General features: G+C 35.7%; 1 protein-coding gene across 19 annotated transcripts in view; it reads right to left on the reverse strand.

The window, feature by feature from the left end:
- Positions 1-1,598: 1,598 nt before the first annotated feature.
- Positions 1,599-20,474, reverse strand: part of LOC105333703 (ras GTPase-activating protein nGAP) — a 58,946-nt gene continuing 40,070 nt past the window's right edge. For 13 of the 19 annotated variants that reach the window (XM_011436799.4, XM_011436802.4, XM_011436801.4 and 10 more), the window contains 17 exons: positions 18,091-18,207; positions 17,641-17,685; positions 11,743-11,964; positions 10,823-10,924; positions 9,373-9,471; positions 9,146-9,234; positions 8,623-8,810; positions 8,185-8,347; positions 7,687-7,766; positions 7,211-7,389; positions 6,920-7,068; positions 6,625-6,700; positions 6,418-6,508; positions 6,048-6,158; positions 4,540-5,865; positions 4,004-4,206; positions 1,599-2,951 (listed from right to left, as the gene is read on the reverse strand). In XM_011436799.4, the coding sequence (XP_011435101.3) occupies positions 2,702-2,951; positions 4,004-4,206; positions 4,540-5,865; positions 6,048-6,158; positions 6,418-6,508; positions 6,625-6,700; positions 6,920-7,068; positions 7,211-7,389; positions 7,687-7,766; positions 8,185-8,347; positions 8,623-8,810; positions 9,146-9,234; positions 9,373-9,471; positions 10,823-10,924; positions 11,743-11,964; positions 17,641-17,685; positions 18,091-18,207 (3,490 nt within the window). In that variant the 3' untranslated portion in view covers positions 1,599-2,701. Of the gene's footprint in view, positions 2,952-3,933; positions 4,207-4,539; positions 5,866-6,047; positions 6,159-6,417; positions 6,509-6,624; positions 6,701-6,919; positions 7,069-7,210; positions 7,390-7,686; positions 7,767-8,184; positions 8,348-8,622; positions 8,811-9,145; positions 9,235-9,372; positions 9,472-10,822; positions 10,925-11,742; positions 11,965-17,640; positions 17,686-18,090; positions 18,208-18,507; positions 18,528-19,856; positions 19,872-20,474 lie in introns of those variants that run through there. The other 6 variants (XM_011436803.4, XM_011436813.4, XM_034445091.2 and 3 more) reach the window with 5 other exon arrangements.

Genomic DNA, 20,474 nt, shown 5'->3' on the forward strand with positions numbered 1-20,474 from the left:
AGCATGCAGTTTGAACTGAATTTATGAATTTTAGTATAATAATTAAGGTTCGTCTTCTGAAATCACATCTCCTATTTTGTGAAAGAGTCGGACTACGGACTTTATTATGTATGGAATATTGATTACACCGAATGTGAAGGTTAACAGGTATTTTTATCCATGCCTCTTTGTCCTTATCACTATTTTGGCAGTCAAACTGTTGAAATTTTATTTTCATCAAATAGTGTTGTTAGATCCACAGTGAGTAACCTACTCATTATACCATAGTGTTGTTATTCAAAATATCTACCTAGGTTGTCTCCATTTTATACATTTACTTTATATATGAATTAAAAAATTTTCTTTTAAATAATATATAAAAATATCATTTGGTGTTTTACCTAGTCATTCAGCACAAGAAAAGTGTTATATAGATATAGAATAGAAATTTGGGTAATCTGATAAAAGGGTGAACTGGAGAGGTGACCCAAGAACTTGAAACAATTTAATGATTGATGATCTTCATTTCACACTTAGTCAAATTAAATCCTTCGTATAACTTTTAAAATGTACAAAGATACGCTATTAGACTACCTGGTTATCATGGTTATATGAGATTTACATGTACATGCTTTATAACATATATTATACATTTAATTTAATTTTAGCAAGTGTATCTATTAATTATGCTATAATTCACATTTGGATTAAAGATTAACAAAACTCTTGTTGAGCATTGGACAATTGTACTATTGTAATTATAATTGTCAACTGTACTAGCTAGCAACTATGTTAGGAAAGACAACTCTCGCACCTTAAATACCGTAATATTTGATGAAGAGTCATCCTTCTTTAATCTGGACCTTCCGTACATGTATACACAAACCAAAGTTGGAGACTAAATAAAGCTCTTTGTGAATCTCAATGTAGCTAGGTCATAGTTTGAAAGATACCATCTTCAGATCAGTAATAATATTGAATTTAACACAAGTTCTTCTAATTTTGTATAATACAGGGTTCTTACCATAATAATACTCAAAGCTCACGGAGGATCACAGAACCTAAATTCACTTAATTTCGAAACTCCCAAGTTGTCTACTTATATATAGTTGTACGCTATCATGATCTGTATTCAAGATTCTATTTTTTTTTTTAATTGTCAAACCTTGATTATTATCAGATTTGGTTGGACTAAAAAACACTTCCAGATATCCATAAATTTATGATATAGAGGATAAATTCATAAAGAAACTGTTGTTTTAGGACTTCCATCTCATGTCAACAAATGCATATATATCCATGGTATTTTGAGGTATCAATGTTCGAGATATTCAAGCTTAATTAACAAAGTTGCTTGAGGAACATTGCACTTAGCAAAGTTGGAGAATCCTGATACATTTCAAAGGCAATGTAGTGAAAATATGTGTATATGCTTCAGTTTGATCCATTAGTCTTTTTTTTAGTTTTAACAAGTTAACATTCTTGTCGGTATAATAATATAGTTAAACTTCTGTATCTTGGGACTGGGTAAAAACTTCGAGATATCCGTATTATACCCTAGCTACGCAATGTATATCCAGGAAACTTCATCTCTTTACACAGAATAACAAAGGCACAGAGAATTTTCATACTTTTATTACTTTTTCAGAGTTCAGTTGTATTACCACATCTCATATTTTTTTCTAACCAATGTATTTTTTTTCCAATATTAAATACTCTGTTGTACTGAGAAAAAAGAAATGGAACATATAATTTCTGACTGTCTTCCTAATGCTTGTCCCTTTTCCAGTCAGATATACATACTGGACATTAAAGATAGAGACATTTTCTTTAAAAAATTCATATTTCAAATTTGAGAAATTGCGATTCGTGTGATAACATTCTCTACATCAGCTGTCAACAATGATGTATGATATTCGGACAGAGCTAAATATAATTGCAGGCAATTTTTTTTTAAGGCTGATTTTAAAAAACATTAAAATTAAAGAATGGCAGTGAAAAAAAATTATTAATCACCGATTACAATCTTGACTTCATGGAGATATTTAACAGAATATTTTGCAATATTGATGAAAACTTCTTGTTTACACCACTGAATAATAATACTGTAAAAGAAAATTAACATTGCACCAATTAAATTATCCCTGCCTCTATATATTTAAAGCAACTAGTTCCAAGTGCATATATTTTTTCATTTGGCAAACACAAAATTGCAATATTTTTGACTTGTGTTAATCTATACAAAAAAATACTTATGCACTAATTCACATCACAATATTTTTTCCTATACGTACCATACAAATTACATCCATACAATCTACTGGTATGAAATAATATATTCCACACAAAATATATTGCACAAATAATTTTTTTTGGATTTCTGTACAAACTAGAGTAATGTCCCTTGGACCATATCTAAATACACCAAAATACACAACCTTTTTCACTTCTCATCACAGCTAGATTCATCATCATCATGTTTACAGGAATATTACAGTAAACAGCATTTACAGGAATACTGTAATCCTGTAAACAGTGAGCACTATATGTAACTACAGCAATTCAACACACTCTCTGTCTTATATGCCATTTGTTCAACACATATTAATAATAATAATAATCATAATATTCACATCGAGTCACAAAAGCACCAATGCACATCACAAGTAATCACATGGGAGCGACCATGATTGAACATAATTTTTTAAAGCCACAGAAATTTTCAGCAGGAGCTCGTTTTGAACTCTGCCACATCAGGCGAGATGAGGGTTGATCGCAGTGGTCCCAACATAGAATTGTTATTGGTCTGCGAGACACTTCGAAGCTGATGAAGAGCGGACATCAGTTTGGCATTTGCATTGTCCAAAGTTTTAATGCGCCTCTCCTGGGCTTCAATCACCTTTTGCTTCTGTTTCACAATGCTCTGCATTTCTTCTTGGTCATGGCGAAGCTCATCTTCAACATTCATCAACCTATAAAAAGCATTTTGAATTCTATCAAATCAATACAATATTTCAAGTTAATATAAATCGACTCATTATTTACTTTTTTCTCTCTCGTGCAAACGCAAAAGGCATGCCAAGAACTTTAAGCTTTTTCATGCAAAGGATAAACATTGTTGATATAAAGCACATCGTAAAACAGGAATTGTATAATATTCAAGCTATTTTTAGTTGCTATTTGGGGAATACTTAATCTTTGAAAAATCAAACATATCCTCCCATGCAATTAGAACAACGATGTTAACACCAAACTTGTTTAATTGAGGCAGAAATAACTTAAACTACAAACTTAATTGTTATTTTACAGTTGAAAGGGCTAGATGGAAAATGAATGAAAGAAAAAGTTTTACAGTGCGTGACAAAAGTTTTGATAAAGTACAGTTCAGTAGATGTTTAACAAGTTTCAATTCGAATGCAGATCTACAGTACGATAGGCTATTTTATTTTGGTGATGTGTGTGGTGATGATGATGAGAGATTACAAGGGATGTGCGTGTAATGGAAGGAAGATTTAAATAGAGACCTGTAATATTGTCACAGAAAGGAAAAACAACAGGAAGTTAGGGAGGGATAGCTGCGCTCATGCAAGCACGACGAGATATATGAAAAACCCAACAATTCCAAACTCTTTTGTATGAATCATTTCAGTCAATTGTCTACAGCCGTTTTTATTTTAATGTTTTGTGCTCTACCTTAATCAAAGCGCTGAAAACAGACATACTGATTTGTATGTACTCTACAATGTACGTTTTTGAATACAGATGTACTAAATGAATAAAATTGTAAATGAAGAATTTTGTGAATCTCTATACAAATGCCAATTTCTCTGATTCAATTACACCAAGATATGAAAGAATAAAGAGAGAGGAGATTATTACAATTATGGGGTGTTCAGAGTGTGGAATTGCCGGATAAAAAAATGTGAATAACTAAACGTGACTAAAATTAGTTACCAACACCCAGGCTGTTACTGCCGTCGGACTCGGTTAGTTGAGATCGGAATGGGGCACACCATTAACCAACCTTGTGATAATATTCTTCATTTGGTCGTCTTTTTCTGCTTGCTGTCGACGCATTCGTTCTTCGCTCTCCTCCAATCGAAACTGCCAATCCTCCATCACTTCATGAGAATCGGCCTCGTGTTTGTTCAGCTTTTCCTCCGCAAACTGTAACCTCTGCTGGGCCTCGTACAACTGCTGTTTTAGCAAGGTCACTTCCTGTTCGTACTGAAACAAACACACAGAACAATTAGATAATTTATGTCCTTGCTGGTGCAAATAACCATGGGAAATAGTGAAAAGTGAAATCCTAATTATAAATGTGCGGTAACTTCCTCCTAAATCAAAGTTCAAGCTTCTTTGCTCTTTAAACAGTGTTTCATTTTGCCATTTGTTATTGATTTTCAAAATATCTCTACATGTATATATATATATTTTTTAATAAATACATAACATTCAATATATAAAATTGAAAAATTAATACAAAATACATAGAGCCATTTGCTGATACAAGCTGAATGTGAATACATTGAATCCTAACAAAACTTATGACAGATTTACCTCTTGTTTTGTTTTTTCTTGCTCACTTATTTTTCTTTGCACTGAACGAATTCCCATATGAACAGCGTTTTGAGGAGAGAGTCGGCGATGCGATGGACTATCTTCCGTCGACCCTTGACCGTCACTGTGACTAGAACTGCAAGACTTTGAGATGACGGAGTCGGTGGCAGTCCGCCTTAAACCATCACCGTAGCGATTATATTGCCGTAACTGTGAGAAGTCCATGCTTCCTGTATGAGAAAGTTCACTGGGGCGAGTAGGGGCACGACTTAATGAGTATCCTTGAGTATTTTCATAATTGCTGTTGTGTAAATCGTCAAACATATTAGAGGGACACGAACTGTGAAAGTCAGGCTCTTTTTTGTGAGAAGAGTCTCTGCCATTTGAGTACATTCTGTGTCTCTCCACTTCATTGAGAGATTCGGAGCTGCTGGAACTCGAGAGTTTGGGTGCAAGGTTCCTTAACGGATCACAGGGATTATCACACGCGTTTGGACGACATGGTTTGGGATTTCTACTTCGAACCACACTGGCATCCTCCTCACTGCTTAGGGACCCCGAGCTGGCCGACCCCTGGGTCCCAGGGGAGGGAGTTACACACTGACTAGAACTACTGTAGGATGAGGATGCCATGTGTTTGTATCGGTACATGGGATTGGAGAAAGACAGTGGCTGAAGACTGTTGGATTGGGAAGGTCTGGTGCTTCCATCCACATTATTGGACGAATCGACGGGAGAACTTGATTGGCTGTAGCCATACGACTGGTACCCAGACGTCACATTGGACACCTGACTAATCGACATCTGACTTCCGTTGATATCATGCTCCAACTCCATGGATGAGTTTTGATAGTCGTCATTCAAGAGCGACATGAGGTCAATGTAATCGCCTGAACTCCCTTCAGCTGCGTTCACGATATCGTTCCATTTCTGATTTACACTGTGGTGACTGGTGATCGTCTGGGAGTTGGCCGAGACGTTGGACACATTGTCCGTGTGACCGTGCACACGCTTGATTATCACATACTCGTCATCATTGTCATTATAATCACTCATCGTGCTCTGCCCGCTGCTGAAGTGACTCCCCTGACGCGAATGTCGCGCTCCCAGGACGGGGATGTCATCATCTTCACCGAACTGACGCAACATGTTGCGCACAATTTCTGTGGGGGAGGAGCCAGTCTGAATGCTTCCACTGACATTGTCATATATCTGAGATTTCCTCTTGTTTGGCACTTTAACACTTTTACCGACTTCAGGATCATCTATGGATGAGGTGATCTTACTAAGAATGCTGGGTAATTGACCAAGTTTCATCTTCGCATCCTTAAAAAAAACAAAAATCACAACATATTTTGATTGATCATAATGATAAATGTTATGGCATCCTTAAAGTAAACAAAAATAACTTATTTGACTGATGAAAGGATAAAGTTTATCCGAGGGATCAAGCTTTACATATTGACACTACTGAAGAGAAATAGAAGTTAATTTGGTCACTGTCTTACTTGATTGGCCTTCTCCAAGTTTTCTGTGAGCAGAATATGAAGAAGAGAGAGCTCCTTGCCCAGATCTATATAACCATCGTAGTCCAATAAATGGTTACCATTGCTATCACCCTACAGTAAACAAATTACATGTTATTAATGTTATAATACGTAACTACAATATTCGCTGCTATAATAACTTTATTTTAATAACTGATGTTTTTTGCAAAAAAGCAAATTGGGAAAGATCTACATTAATGCATCTACTGTATATAAAATATTTCTCATATCTGTGATTAAAAAATCAAAGAATAGAGATTTTATTGAAAATATAAAATTCAACATTAAAGACATGGAAACATTGGACATCTTTTTAATTGGGAAAACTTACCGAGATTTGATCCAGGAAATCTTTCATACTCCCGTCATGCTTCTCAATGAAATCATTCATGAACTCCATGTACTCTTCTTTCCCACCAAATCTGCCGAACATAAACAAAAGTGAAAAAATGATTTATTAGAAATTTATACAAAGGAGAGATCCAATACGTCTGCTTGCTTTTTTTTATGTTTTGACAGAAAGGCTGGAAGCACTCACTTGGTACTGTTGGCAAGAGTCTGGATGGTTTTGGCAATGAGGGTCAAATTTCTGGCAGCTTTTTCTGGAGGGAATTCTAGAGAAAAATCAAATATTTATATTTAATACAGAGGTTTTTTTCTTTCTGACATCATAAAAAATCTCCACTTTCTCTACATAAAAAAAGACTTCTTCTGACATTTGCAGCCATTTTATTCCAATGCAGTTTATTTCAAGCATTTTGCACCCTGAACATTAGATTTTTAAAAACCATGGCTCCTTTAAAACTTAAGAAGCGGAGAAGGGAGCAACATACCTTGGATGAGATTAAAGAGACTAGGTGATAAGATGGCGGGGCAGAGAAATCGTAGGAATATGGAGCCGCAGATCAAAGTATCTCCACATTCTGTTTTCCCATTGTTGTCGCACCTTGATCGGAAGCTGGCAAAAACTTCTCGCAACTCACTGAAATAATCAAAGAACTTGGTTATTTGCAAGTATATATAAATATAGAAAGAATATTTTAATCCTTTCAAAGAATACAACTTTTAGCATGCAATGAAATCTCTGTAATTTTCATTTTTTTAAAATAATAACAGATGCAAACCTTGGAAAATAGCAAGAAGAGCTAATGATTTTGGTCCACACCATATTACAGTACATGTCCAAAAGCTGTTGATGATTGTCAATGTTGGCGGGGTTGGTCAGTTTCCCTGGGTCCACCTCACAGTCATCCTCAGTATTAACCATGGTGAGGACAAAGTCCCCCAGAGTATCTCTCAAATACTATAAATAAACCATAACATTGTACTTTAATCTCAGTCAAGTATAACCATTGTGAGCACAAATAAATTACACAAAGTAAAACCTGTCATGAATTTTTCCAACAAATATTAATAGACTGTGTGTCTTAACATCAACTTTACACGTACTTTTCTTTTTAATTTAAAAATATATGTACTGATAAGGGGCAAAGTTTTGTAATTAGATTGAACTACAGTATACAGAAGGCTTAATTGAAATTTTCTTCCGACAGCTATTTTACACATATGCATTTTTTTTTTGTTGACTTTGAATACCAACCTTTTCTCCCACTAATTTCATATAGGCTTCCATTGCCTTGGTACCAATACTGTTCCCTCTGAACGTTAAATGCTGATTATCTGTCAATAGACACATTATAACCTTGTTAGCGTCCTCAGAAAGGAAACAACAACTTTGTTATAGAACTAGCCACAGCTCATCCTCTATTTACATCATTTTTCTTCAAACATTATCTCTTTATAGTAATGTGCGTGTATGTATTTCGTGGTGACCATCCTTTATTTGTAAAGTATATTTGTGTATTGTTTCCAATTTTAGAAAGATCTAGAAATGCCGTTGCAAATTACAGACAAATTATGGCTCCAAAGAGATTAGCACCAACTCACGGTGCATTTTAGCTTTTATTTGAAGCTCCAGCAACTACATGTATTTCCAAGAACAAACAACTTTCCATGTTTCAGTTGTTCAGTTTTAGAGTGGTAGGGAGAGTAAAGCTGCCATAATTTACCCGACAGAATGGAGTCTGGCACGGCATACCTTGTTTAAGCACCTCTCCAATGATCACTTCAGTCAGGAACTCCTTGGCTTTGTCAAGCTTCTGCATGATGTGGACTAGCGTGGAGGCAATGTCCTCCTTGTCTCGTACACTCACAAGACTCTCCATGACCTCGCACAGCGTATAGTAGTCCGTCGTCAAATACTACATTTAACAAAATTTTAATATTTTTTTATGAAACATTTACAACTTCATAATGTTTTTACTGGAAAATTTATGAAACAATTAAGATTATCTTTTGTAATCTACTTAACTCAGCTGTTATAATACTTTGACAACTGTTTTTTTTCTTGCAAATTGGCAAAATACATGTAATTGACATCACCATATATATCTATGCCTCTGGCTGAATTGTAGTACGTATGGATAAATGCTTTGATAATGTACATACACCGAATGACAACCAGCCCTGTCTGTACCTGTGTGAAATCTTGGTATAAATCTTTCGGGAGTATGTGAACTGTCTGATATCGCAATCTGAGGCGGACTAATGGAAGTTCACCCTTGCTCTCCTTTCCTGTTTTGCCGACCGTTCCAGAACTTGCAGTGAACCACTTCTCGACAAACTGTCGGCCATTTATTTCTTCTACGGGTATATTAATATATCCTGCAATAATTCAGAAAATAATTTTCCTTAAGATACCCTGATAACACATGACTCGATTCATTCTTACATTTGAAACTATACATTTCATCCCCCCCACCCCCCCATCTCTTTCAAAATTCATATCAAGCAATTTTTAAATAAACTGATATTTAATTTTATTAAACCTTTTGAACTTGTTACTATAATTCAAAATAACATGAACACTATCATTTTCTTGTCAATTTCACCTGCCAGTGTTTTTTTTGTACCAGATAACCCTAGATGATTAATCAGAGAGATCCATATTCTGACAACAGATATCTCCTCTGGCCCTGTTATAAGCCGCTTTATCATACCTATTTTAGTATTTTTGTCCTTTTTCTTCTTCTTTAGGTCTGCCTCTCTGTATAAATTTACGGTCACTATTTGCACTGGGTCCAAATTACTGACAAAGAGAAAAAAATTTCCATTAATTTGTTTTTTCTAACACAATTTGAATTTATGGCTGCTAATAATAAGCATTTGCTCTGGGTGACGGCAAAATATTTCATGACGAAGTAAAGGGTCTGCAATATTCCCTTACTTGAATTCAAAATGTTCACCCCAGAACAGCATGTCTGACTTTGTCTTGCTTGATGTGCGTGCATATAGAGTCTGATCAAGGCAAATCTCACAGTAATATCTGCAGAATTAAAGAAAACAAAAATTCAACTGAAAGCATCGTGAAAAATCATAATACATGTATGAGAATTTTGATGGTGTATTACAAAGCATGCTTTAATTAAGGAGTAATGTAGCCTTATAAGCCATTTAATCAAGTTATGTACATGTATTCTTAATTTGAAGATGTGGATCCATTTTACTGGCTAGTAGTCAGTCTGTAACAACACCTTTGATTTTTTCTCTCTGTTCTGTTATCTAAATGTTATGTTTCTCCTCTTCTCAACACAAGAAATCTAGGTACATCTAAAAACTCAGTCCAAAGCCAATCTCTCTCTCTCTCTCTCTCTCTCATAATGGCCTTTAATTTCCAATCTTGATTGACCCTTATATCAGTTTCTTGATTGACCCTTATATCAGTTGTATAATTATCTGCCATACATCATATATATGTTAACTTAAGAGGTCAACAGGTTTTTTCAAGTACCACCAGCTTCTTTGAGTTTCCTGTCTACACTGACGATAAACACGTTACAAACAGCTCTCTCTAACTGAACCGGCTAAGCCTACCGTAGCACAGTATAACTGTTGTTGATGAATAATTAACGTAAACAATGTTAGATAAAATACATTTGCTCAGGTGAACCCACTTCCTCTATAGACCGATCGAGTGACTCACTCACCGTACATGACTTTTTTTTTCTCCCTCTCCCTTTAAATACCTATTGTTTCTGCCAGATATTTTAGGACAAGATAACAATTAGACCCTTACAGATCAAACGAGTCATGATTTCTAAGCTCTGGTTGTCATCTCAAAATGCCCCGCAGTAAGCCCTAACATCTATAGCTAAATTGCGAGAGAGAGAGAGAGAGAGAGAGAGAGAGGGCGTAATTGTTATGATAAATTTTAAAAGGTTTCAGTGTCTCAACATCAACAAAGCCATAGAAAGGTTTTTAAGCCGTTAAATACATATATCCTCCATAATCTTTGACGGCTCAACTTTCCGAGAGGAAATTGTACCAGGTGTCTCACAAACTCATTAATCCAATAGTTTTATTTCGGTATCACCATCTTTTTTTTTCCCTTCAAAGTCTTCCTCCACACAGCGTAATCATAGATCAACACGTTTCCTTTTTCCTCCTTAAATGTTGCCTGTTCATATCCATTTTCATCTCCATCATCTTATTACAATCTGCTTTAAATTATCTCTTTAGGAGTTCATATTAACATACCAGGTATCATTCTTCCACCGGTACATATTAAAAAAATGAATACATCAAAAAAACATTTCCTGCTTAATACAACGAACATTTGGGGTCAGCCATTAGGATGACTTTGTGACACTGTGTAAATGATAAATACATGTACTTACCGTTTTTTACATGGTACATTTTTGGCCTCCTTAATCCACAGCTTTAGAGAATTGTCTGTCCTCCGCATATTCTCTTGATTTGGCTGAACTGTTTTTCTCAAACTGTAAAACACCATCATAATTTTACTCCATCAAATGAAAGCATCTAGCTACCACTCGGTCAAAAGTTGTACATTTGATTCAACTTTAAGACACACGGATACTGTCCAAACTCCGAATGAAATACGGAGGAGGCTTTTTATATAATTGCCGTGAATGAATCAAAGGATGTTTTTGAGGTGTCCTAAATGTTCTGAAGGAACTGATTAACGACAGGAGTGCTATTGCGCGATATGAATTAATTGAACTTCCAACATTATCATAATAATAGTGTCAGTAGGTTCCACTTGACAGCCGGGCCAGCTTAATCCATTAAAGGTTGTAAACTTGCTAATGGAAATGGGAAACATTTTCATTCTTGTTTGTAAGTTCCAGTAATGGGATTAATTGATTTCTAAAACATTGATAAGGAGGAATGGATTTTTATGGCTACAAGTGGTATATATAGTTAAAATGTCAATAAAAGTATGAAATGAGAATCATTTGAGTGTATGCAATTATGACCTTGAAAGGGTCTTGAATTTCGCACCATGGGCAATAATATACGCTGTACACGAGTAAGGTTACCTACATCCCACAAGGTGACCTTTATTAAAAATAGTGATCGCCATGAAAACTGCACGATGCCAATTATGTGTCACCTTTGAAATATTTTTTATCAGATTAATTCAAATTCCTTTCCCGCACAACCCTATCATATTCCCTTCATCCAATATTGGCATAGTTCAAACCTACACCACATCATATAATTTGAGACAATGTGTCATCAACCCCCCCTCCCCCATCATCCATGTACACATGCAAAATATAAACTCTCTTACCTTCCAAGCCATTTCTGTCTTTCCTCGGATGTCCGACAGGAAATATATTTGCTTCCATGACTGGTGGCCACTTGGAAGCAGTGCTCCTTGCCCAGAACACTGTTGTGTAGGGGCTTCACATCTATGTCCTGGGAAGTCAGGTCGATAGAATGCATGGTCACTGAACTGGTCAGCAGAGATTCATGGGATCTCGAGGAACGAATCCGCGAATTAATGATGTTCCTGAAAGGATATACAAGCACGTCAAAAATAATGTCCACCCTCTCCCTCCAGTTCTCGCTGTTTCGCTCCCGCCAAGAGTCGGGATTGGGGCTGCTATTTGCGGGAACACTCAAAAATCGCTGAAAAATGGCCATGCTTGACTCTGGCCTTCTGTTATCATATAGTCAATTAAGATTAACTTCGGCAAAAATCAATAACAAAAACACAGGCAATATGGGAAAATCTGATTCCAATGTTTGAACATGGATGTTTACACAGTAATCCACAGTTGTTCTCTCCAAGAATATTCATGCAAGATCCTTGTAACCATCAGAAAACTCATTCACTAGCGGTTTTCCCCAGCATGCAAAATCAATAACTATGTTGCATGTTCCACATCATTGTCTTTTTTTTTGTTTTCAGTTTCTTCAGATTTTTTTCGAGCTCTAACTGCATGTAGCCAATAAGATCAAGAGATTTTTCAACTAACGATGGAACGGAGTCATTAGCACAACTGTTTACCCATGTGACTTTGCATATTAGTAGGTACGGTGTAGGTGTGCCGGAGAATACAGCTAATTACCATCAATATTTAATAACGGGGAAAGGTGAACACTGAGCTAGTGACACTGTGAACAAGAGGCTTGCTTTCATTCAATTCCACCTAACAAGGTCCATCTTTTCCCAGGCCGTTAATCCCCCTGTTTTTATGATGCTGGCGGCAGACTTATCTAGCTTTTCCCACTGATACAGATAAAAAAAAAAACTTTTTTTTTTCATCTGGCAATAAATTCAATCCATCCTTTCCTCTGATTAAGACACTTGATGTAACACAATACAAGACTAGAACTGGTGCGAAATAATAAACATTGGATCATCAGGGCAGGAGGAAATATACAGCACTTTCAACGAGATTTCAAATAAAGTTATGTATTCCGACCTTTTAACCATGCATAATAATCATGGCCAGAATGAAACTGAAAATCATTCAAATCACAGGAAAAAGAGTGCAGGAGACTATGATCTTCCTCAATTAAAAATGTACCAACGAGAGCTATCTCAACTGAATGCTAATACTAGGAACACTACGACACACACTTCACTTCCATGTAAATACACTCACACTAACACAAAAAAATCATGTGTGAATTAAGAGTAAAAGAATGACTTAGAAATCAGCGTTCAGCATGGCAGAAATCCAGCTTACATTATACGCCACAGACTCTCCCATTGTGAATCAGACAGACAAAAGTTCCCTAAAGCCATGAAAGCAGTTACGAGATTCGCTTGGAGAATATTTCACAAATCGGTCTGGACTGCGATGGAACGTCCAATCTACACTAAGCACGGACTAATGATAGAAGACAGGACTAGATGAGTCAGTTTGATCTCTTTTATTTTTGGCCTACGTTACTGGGATCAGTGACCAGACAGTACGGATAACACATCCATTATTCACAGGACAAAATATAAAAAAATGCGGAACACACAAATCACAATCGTGGTGTAGAGCTCTCAATATGTATCTCCTCTCAGCTCAAATTCCATACGAACACCTCGAAGAAACGAAACAAATCTTGATAGTTTAAAATCCGAAACCTGATCTCAATGTCATATCTTAGATAAATTTACACAGCAGTATGTCCTTCATACAAACTGTCTCACATATTAGACACCGCGCCATATGACTCCAGATAAATTTTGATACATTCATAAACCAATTAAGATGTATTATACTGAAAGTTACTGTACATGAAAACTGTAACTGTCCACAAACAGGAAAACTATTAAAGACTGAATTAAAAATCCATCATTATTATGACACACAAAATGAAGGGGAAACGGAATGGTTCTACACACAAGATCCGAAGTAAACTAGATGATCTTGCAACACACATCTGCTCTTCTCCCTCAAAACCTTGTATTTTCTAGTCATTGCACACTCTGTCATTCAGAGCTTTTATGTTTTTGGCATAAAATATCGTAGCCAGGCCAAGAATATGGCAGATTCATGACATGTTCACAAAGAAAAGAATCCACTAATACTAAGGTAGGCTTATTAATGGAAGTCAGGTTTTGTCATTACTTGGGGCACATTTTCTCACATTATTCACTGAGTGAGACAATCATGGCCATGGATATTAATCAACATGTGAAACATCTAATTTTTCAAAAAACTTCTTAAAAAATTATCAACATAAGTGCAAAAAACAATTAAGAAATTCCTGTAATTACCATATAACAGCTGATGGCTCTTGGAGAAAACATTTTGTATAAAATTGCAAATTTATCTGCTAAAAACCTTATGATGAAAAAAGAGTGAAAAATTGCTTTAAAAATGAAAATAGCTCTTACCGTTTAAGAAACTCTGTGTAGGCAAGAGAATTACAAACATTCATCGTACAGAATTACCGGTATAATAATTTCCAAACATTGTTGTAATCAACTGTTAAAGCAAGTCAACAATCAACATATAGTGGTCAAAGTTTTCCTTCGGAAGCTGACCACTCTATATTTATTCAACAAACTGCATCCTGAATTAAGGTCCTTTGGTTATGTAAGATGGACAGTTCACTCCACACTGCTGAATGACAACGTAATCTGCTTATGTACATTATAATACTCTAATCCTGTAGGACCACCATGGAGTATTTAATACACAAAATAAAGAAAATATGTAACCGCCATTATAGAAAGTTTGACCCCCTGGTGCATCGCTAGTACTGTGTTTACTGGACCATGAAGAAGAGCCCCGCAAGAAAGACCACGATTTCACGGCTCAAATATACCTTACAGACAAAGTTTGACATATGAACTCAATACAGCATGACTAAGATGACGACAAATTAAGTAAACAATGTAGCAAATCAATAAAATTACTCCTTAAATATATATTCATTTACTCAAAGCTGTTTCAATATTTTCTTAGATTAATGAGAAAGATAATTAAAGTCTTGATTTGTTTTCACTCTTTTTCCATAAAATAAGTTAAAATTGACATGGGTATTTAAAGGCTTAATAGATCGATGTAACTTTAATCGCATTTTCTGTGTTATTAGTCATTTATTTTTTTGTGTGATCAATTCATTTTTAAATCTCCTGTGTACCGGGCTGACACGATGACCTAATTAGAAAAGCATCTCTCAATCTATAGGACCACTCACTGCTTTGATGTACTCTGTGTATGTATAAACACATGATTATATGTACTAAACAATTCAAGCACAAGTACCTGATAAAAAGTTTGTAAAGGGCGCTTTCTAAGTAGAAACCTACTTTCTCACAAATAAATGAAATGTTAAGCTTGAAAAAAAAAGCATGCTTCAAGAGTAATTGTAATTATCCCTACCTCCACATTATTTTGTCCTTAAAAATCTCCAAAGATTCACTGCCAGCAGTGAGAAAAGAAAATCACACAATGTTACACATTTTCACTGTCTGGGAAAAAAAATGAAGGCATCCTATTCTTTAAGTTCAATGGCTTTCTTGGGATGTTGCCTGCCTTGCCTTTGAGGAATAATAATGACTATATAGCTACATCCCACAATGAGAGAGAGAGAGAGACTAAGCATCCTGTCCAGAAATAAACACAGTGGATGTGTGTTTACACCTGCCCTTCAATAGAGTAAATCATCTCTTCCAAGGTGCCAGCCCCATCCTAATTGTGGCTACATTACAAGATGCAGACTTTGCTGAGATCAGAACATTTTTTTATGATAGTAAATGCAGAAGTATCTCTTTTTTTTTACTTTCTTTTCTTGCAAGTAAGGTGGAAGCAATAAGTTGCATCATTATGTCAGAGGGAATCTGTATTTATGTACAGGCAGAAGTGGGAACATCTGTCTGAAATGGAGCTTCCGCCAAAGAACTTGGGAGAAAAAAAAAAAGAATGAGATGACAGAGAAAGAAAACTGAACCCTCCCCTTCCCCCTCCCAACCACCTGTCTGACATTGCATAGTGTGATACACAGCCTCATCCAATCAGAACCCACTGTCAATTCAAAAGCTAGTAACCCTTCACAACAAAAAATTGTACATAATGAACAATAACTGCCATCAAATCCCAAATTTTCTTACTTGTTTTTCCTTTTCCTCACTAGAGTGTCCATTTTTTCTGCTAAGCTCTTACGACGGTTGGTCATGATTATAGAAAAATGACTGATCAACCTATTAACACCTGAGCACACCTGCCCTTCCTCTATACCTCCAGCTACCTGGCGCTTTACCTTCCGTCTGACCACTCATTCACTAACTACACCTGACAAGCTCGGCCCAGCTGTAATGGCCTTGACACCTTTTAAACTTTGTCAATAAATAAGGCTGCTGTTTATAATAGTGTGTTGCAGAATTATGTAGCCCCATTGTACAATATGTCAGTTCTTTCATTGTGTCATTTCTTAGGGCAGTATTTCAGCATTGTAATTAATGACCATTGGGGCATTCTAACAAATTAACACTTCCAGGTATCCCTAAAATAACACATGTTAAGCTTTCAATTAACTTTCTAAACAGAACTAGAAAAGTTGTTGATACAAACTGATTATGTTCACTTAGTGACCACAGAAATACACAGAGCTTAGACCACCAAACTATGGGAAAATACAGGTATTTTTACATCTATCGGAGTCAATCGAGTAGTTGTATACATTGACTGTAATGTATATCAAAACATCTTGTTATTTTTCTCTAAACTGTTTGAATATGGCCATTTGAAAAGTTTAAATTGGAAAGGGAAGCAATAATAATTAGATTAAAATGGGCAAAATACCAATAAAATATTTGAGAGACTATTTCAAAATTAGGAGAAAATCTCAATTTCTCTGCAACATTGCGATAATTAAGGATTTTTTAGTAATCAAAAACATTCTGAGCAACAGAATTTAAAAGATATAACTAGAAAATTAAGTTTTCCTTGAAAAAAAAAATGTTTATCAACACATATATCAATACGTACCTTACTACACTCTTAAAGGAGGAATTTGGCATGGCTTCTTTAGAACAGTTTAAAAATATAATGTCTTTTGTTCCTCTATTAAAGTCACCCCAAAAATTAGGAATATATCAAAACAATGATGGTTCCCTTCATGCTGTCATCCTTTACAAAATATGTTACGACACACTGAGAGGAAGAGAATTTATATGCGAGCAGAGACAAACAGGAATTAACAGATAGTGCACGATGATGATGAGCTAAGCGGCAATCACATGGAAAATATGTATCAATAATGTGCACTGAAACTCGCTTAACACTTAAGTGGTTCACACCGAGAAGAACAGTGACGCCTTTCTGAAGTACTAAAGGCCAAACAAGGAGAAAATGGTACTATTGGGTAATACATGCATCGGAAATCAGAAAAAGGTCATGAAATGATGACACTAAAAAGAGATTGGAAGTAGGAAATGATGATTGACACTTTCAGTTCTTAACACACAAAAACCTCAACTTAACCGAGAAAAGAACGTAATTTACCACATTTGTTTACTCACCCCTGATAAAGCAAACCGGTTTACGAGCATTAAGTTAGGAAATCCAGAGTTCTCTATAAAGCATGCATTATAACTACTACATATATATATACATATCAGTCTTGAAGCAATTACATGTAACGCATGCAAGTATGATGCACGCATTATAATGACACACTTAAAACAAAACCAAGAGGAATGAAAAATTAGAAGATGCATGGGCATAAATACCATGTTTGTTGATTTTCTGGAGTTACAATGGTACATTTACACACGCTAAAAATATATACATTATATTTACATTTTCTAATGTAGCTTATTATAAAATCTGAAAATGGGAAAAAAAATTATGAATATTATGTAATATTATCCTTTTTTTGTAATATATTCATCTAATCTCTAACACTTATCGTACAAAGTACCACGCAGCACCAATTCTAATTTATAAAATTCAGTTGGAACTCTCTCAACATTTCCTCCTGATCTTATTTAGTCAAAAAAGGATTTTTTTGTAAAATGAAGGGGATTAATTGACCAATAAGTTAGTAGAAATTTTATTATTTTATGAGCTATGATGATCATGTCTAAATAGTTAGCATGCAACATAACTAAAGCCAGCCAAACTAAACTTGAAAAGCTAGTCCATTTGTGCAACCAAGGAGGCAAAAATAAGCTACTCACAAACTACTTTTCTGTTCAGAAAGTTCGCTTTGGCTGTCAACATTAATTTCCCGATTGCGTTTGCGACTTAAACGTCCCAGACTCATGGTTCTCTTCAACGAATTGACGAAGGTGTTGCTATATAAATACAAAATCAACGTGCATCAAAATAAAAACATTAAGCACAGAGTATATTAAAAAAAAAAAACAACAACAATAATGGATAATGAAGCAACAAGCATTACGGTACAGAAAGAAAAAAACGGATCCCCAAAAAGAAGCACAAGTAAATCCGAGAGTATATCAACCACACTAACAGTTTGTGAGTGTCTGTCGTAATAATAAGCAAAATAATGTGTATACAGTATAGCATAAAGGAAAAACAAAAATCTGCACAACAAAAAACCACAAAATAACTTAGTGTGATAAACTTCTTACTCCATGATTGCAGCAAGTATTACAACAAAGCCACCACCATCATCCAACTTTTGTGCCCAGTATGTAAAATGTTTGTGCATGAAATATAGGTGCATGAGGTCATTTCACCAGTCCGGAAACTTTTCAAGTGGCTCTACATTCTCCTAACAAGTAGCTGCTTTGTATAAGGGAGTATAATAGCGGAGGTATCCCTTGATAATTGTTGACCTTCACTTGGTATTAGTGAAAGGCGTAGCTCAAGTTGCATTATTTTAGATGAGACTTTATACTGTTTTGACCAAAAGGATCATGACTTTTCATGACTTTGGGTTTTAGTTACCGTATTTTTATTTATAACATTACCACACTCATGCAATCAGAAATTGCCACATATTTATAAGAATTAGGCATATCCAAGTATAAGTTGACAGAACCAAAACAATACAGCCATTTAGACTGTCCAAGTCTTGATGACCCATCGATGTGTATGCAACACAAAGGTTATTTGTGTATGCATAACGAGAAGACAAATTTATTGGACAGAGCAAGGTAACGAGACATGATTATTATATCAGAAACATGACAAGGCAAAAACATGAGGGGGCCGAGGCACACCAGAGTCAGGATGACCTAGCACCAATCACTGCAGGGACAAAGTACCTGCAGAGTGTCATTAACATCAATACACTGTCTGATTCGTAGCAGACATGTAGAACTTATACACTACAGCAGAAATGTAACTATAAACTGATCTTTATCATATGTAAGTAATGGCTGAACAGGTGGTGTAGATCAAAAATACACTGACATCCCTATAAACCAAATACTTTGAAAGTACTTGCATGTAATATCAAGCTGATCAAGGTATATTGACAAAATATGGCCAGGCATGATGATAACCATTGATCTGCAAAGATCTGAGAGATTAAATACTCTCCCCATAATGGGCATGATTAAGGTAAGAGTATAGGGATACAAGTCAGTATCAGGAACAGTTAAAAGGTCCCCTAGATCTCGACTAATGGCCCATCACTTTAGTTCAGATTGGTGGTCAAGATTAAAATCAATTCTGTATTATACGGCAAATCGGTCATTACTGGCCATCTCTGATTTACAAACTGGTAAATGATCATGCAGCCCTGACCAAGTATTCCCATACTCTCTCCATCTCCTATTTCTTCTTCTATTTCCAGCAACAGAAACATGTCTCCGATTTCATTTTCATTGCATCAATGAAACAAGTACAACTCTGTTCTGTCTCCAATAATAAACCTAAGGAGGTTGGTCAAGTACAATTGGTGTGGGTGTCAAGGGGTCCTTTTCTCCTCAGCCAGGCAGTGACACTGACAGATGTACAAATAGCCTCTTACCTAGGTTAGACTGTGTGTCCATTTGCCAGGTAATTGGACCGATTTGTGCACTTCACCAAATCTCCACCGGACTTGTGTCTCCACCTTTGAAGCAGAAACTTTGCACAAATCTAGCGGCCATCAACAGAAAATATGACCATCTGAATGGGGTCTCAATTCACTGTGATACATAAAAGAGGAAGATTCTTGTCCCCGCTTAAAGAATAAATCTGTCAGGTCATCCCTCGAAAGATATGAGATATGTGTACACAACAACACTTAGAATAAGGCCTTTATTTCAAGTCTTTGTAATCAGGAACAAATAAAGCTATTCTATAATAGCTGTTTTTAAAAACATTGGATATATGCACAAAACAACACCCACTTCTATAATTGAGGCACTTCTGAAGTTTTGGTATACATGGAGTAATTTGGAGTTGCGTGTTGGGTACCGATGTTTCCAACTTCCCTTTTGGCAGTTACTTCTTTTTACCCCCACAATATAAAACATGTTAAACAGCTTAAAAGATATGGTAGAAAAGGGATGCAGCTGCAGTGGTGACATAACTTGAATTATCCAGAAGGAAACTTTTGCCTATACATGTACAAAACTTTTTTTAAAAAGGGACATACCATACA

The sequence above is a fragment of the Magallana gigas genome, chromosome 2, assembly GCF_963853765.1.
Source record: "Magallana gigas chromosome 2, xbMagGiga1.1, whole genome shotgun sequence".
Lineage (NCBI taxonomy): Eukaryota > Metazoa > Mollusca > Bivalvia > Ostreida > Ostreidae > Magallana > Magallana gigas.